General features: G+C 38.6%; 1 protein-coding gene across 1 annotated transcript in view; it reads right to left on the reverse strand.

The window, feature by feature from the left end:
- Positions 1-31: 31 nt before the first annotated feature.
- The window catches only part of LOC107676712 (endoplasmic reticulum resident protein 27-like), a 7734-nt gene continuing 6417 nt past the window's right edge, over positions 32-1348 (reverse strand). Inside the window, exons 5-7 of the mRNA XM_016471356.1 lie at positions 1293-1319; positions 1086-1184; positions 32-55 (exon numbers count right to left, since the gene is read on the reverse strand). Coding sequence (XP_016326842.1) covers positions 32-55; positions 1086-1184; positions 1293-1319 — 150 coding nt within the window. The remainder of the gene's footprint in view (positions 56-1085; positions 1185-1292; positions 1320-1348) is intronic.

Below are 1348 nucleotides of genomic sequence, written 5' to 3' on the forward strand. Positions count from 1 at the left end.
ATTTCTGATAACTGAAAAGAGACAGTGGACTTCACATGGGCCTTTTTTCATAGATCTTCAGGAAATGGGAGGAAGGCAGTCAAGTGATGTCATCAGTGTGATTTTATTTCAAAAGAAATTATTTTTGTTAAACGGTAACACCAGTGACACAACTCCAGGGGACCACTACTTTCATTATATATTTTATAATATTTATTTGGCATTTTGTTTTTTTTATGTCATTTACATCATATATTTGATAGTTATGAATACATCATTGTATTTTAAATGGTAGAAAAAAACTGTTTTTGACCTCAAAATAAAGCACTTTTCCTCTGTACATGGCTGTGGGGACGAGCAGTTTTGTGGTGCTTGGAATTTTTTATAATTAATTAAAAATAAATATTGCCACATTGATGGCTCAAGAGGGTGTAATTGTTCAAATAACACATTGTTTTATTTTAAAATATACAAAAATTGTAACGCTAAATTGTTTTTCAAGTGTAATATTTCTGTAAAGGCTAGGGACAGAAAAGTGGACGTTTCCACAGAATGACCCAACAATAGAAGGCAACAAGCTACCAGTAGAGACCCACAGGGAACATTACAGTTTCCATTAAAACCAATACAATCAGGCTTTCTACAGTTACAAATTCTATGAGGGTTTCTACTGTTTTTTTATCTTATATTAGTTATTTAGTTTTAGTTTATAGCAGTTTTATTAGTTAGATTTTGTGTAAATGTATCTGTGCAGTGCTGTTTTGTGTCAGAAACATTAATCTGACTGTAAACTGCAATTACTCCATGTGATAATTGTCTTAAAGTGTACCGCATATGAACAGTCCGTCACTTTAAATGAAAAATATTGCCCTAATCAATCAAAACCTTTAGCAGTCTCATACAGTCTGGAATATTTCTGCAAGTTCTGGAAGGATCTGGCATGTGTGGGAATATTAGGGTCAGTGGGGCGCAGCGCTTGTGTAATCAGGACAAAAGCTCTTAATCCCATTAAAGAATGAAACAGTGAGACTTCACCCCATCATCCTCTTAATTAACACTTTCTCGTCAGTCAAATAAATGAGGTAAAATGGACTCGTGTTTACTACCTTGCCGGCGTATTTTGGCGCAAGATCTCTGAAGCGCTGCTGCAGCGGGTCCAAGTGAGTGCGCCCTCTATCAGCCATCAGCAGCAGGTGCGTCTTCACCACACGTGTTTACTCGGCGTATTTTGGCGCAAGATCTCTGAAGCGCTGCTACAGCGGGTCCGAGTGAGTGCGCCGTGCGCCCGCCATCAGCAGCAGGTGCGTCTTCACCACAGACTGGAACAGACCCACTGCAGTCTGACACACACACACACACACACACACAG

This window comes from Sinocyclocheilus anshuiensis, unplaced genomic scaffold, assembly GCF_001515605.1.
Source record: "Sinocyclocheilus anshuiensis isolate Anshui unplaced genomic scaffold, SAMN03320099.WGS_v1.1 scaffold3329, whole genome shotgun sequence".
Lineage (NCBI taxonomy): Eukaryota > Metazoa > Chordata > Actinopteri > Cypriniformes > Cyprinidae > Sinocyclocheilus > Sinocyclocheilus anshuiensis.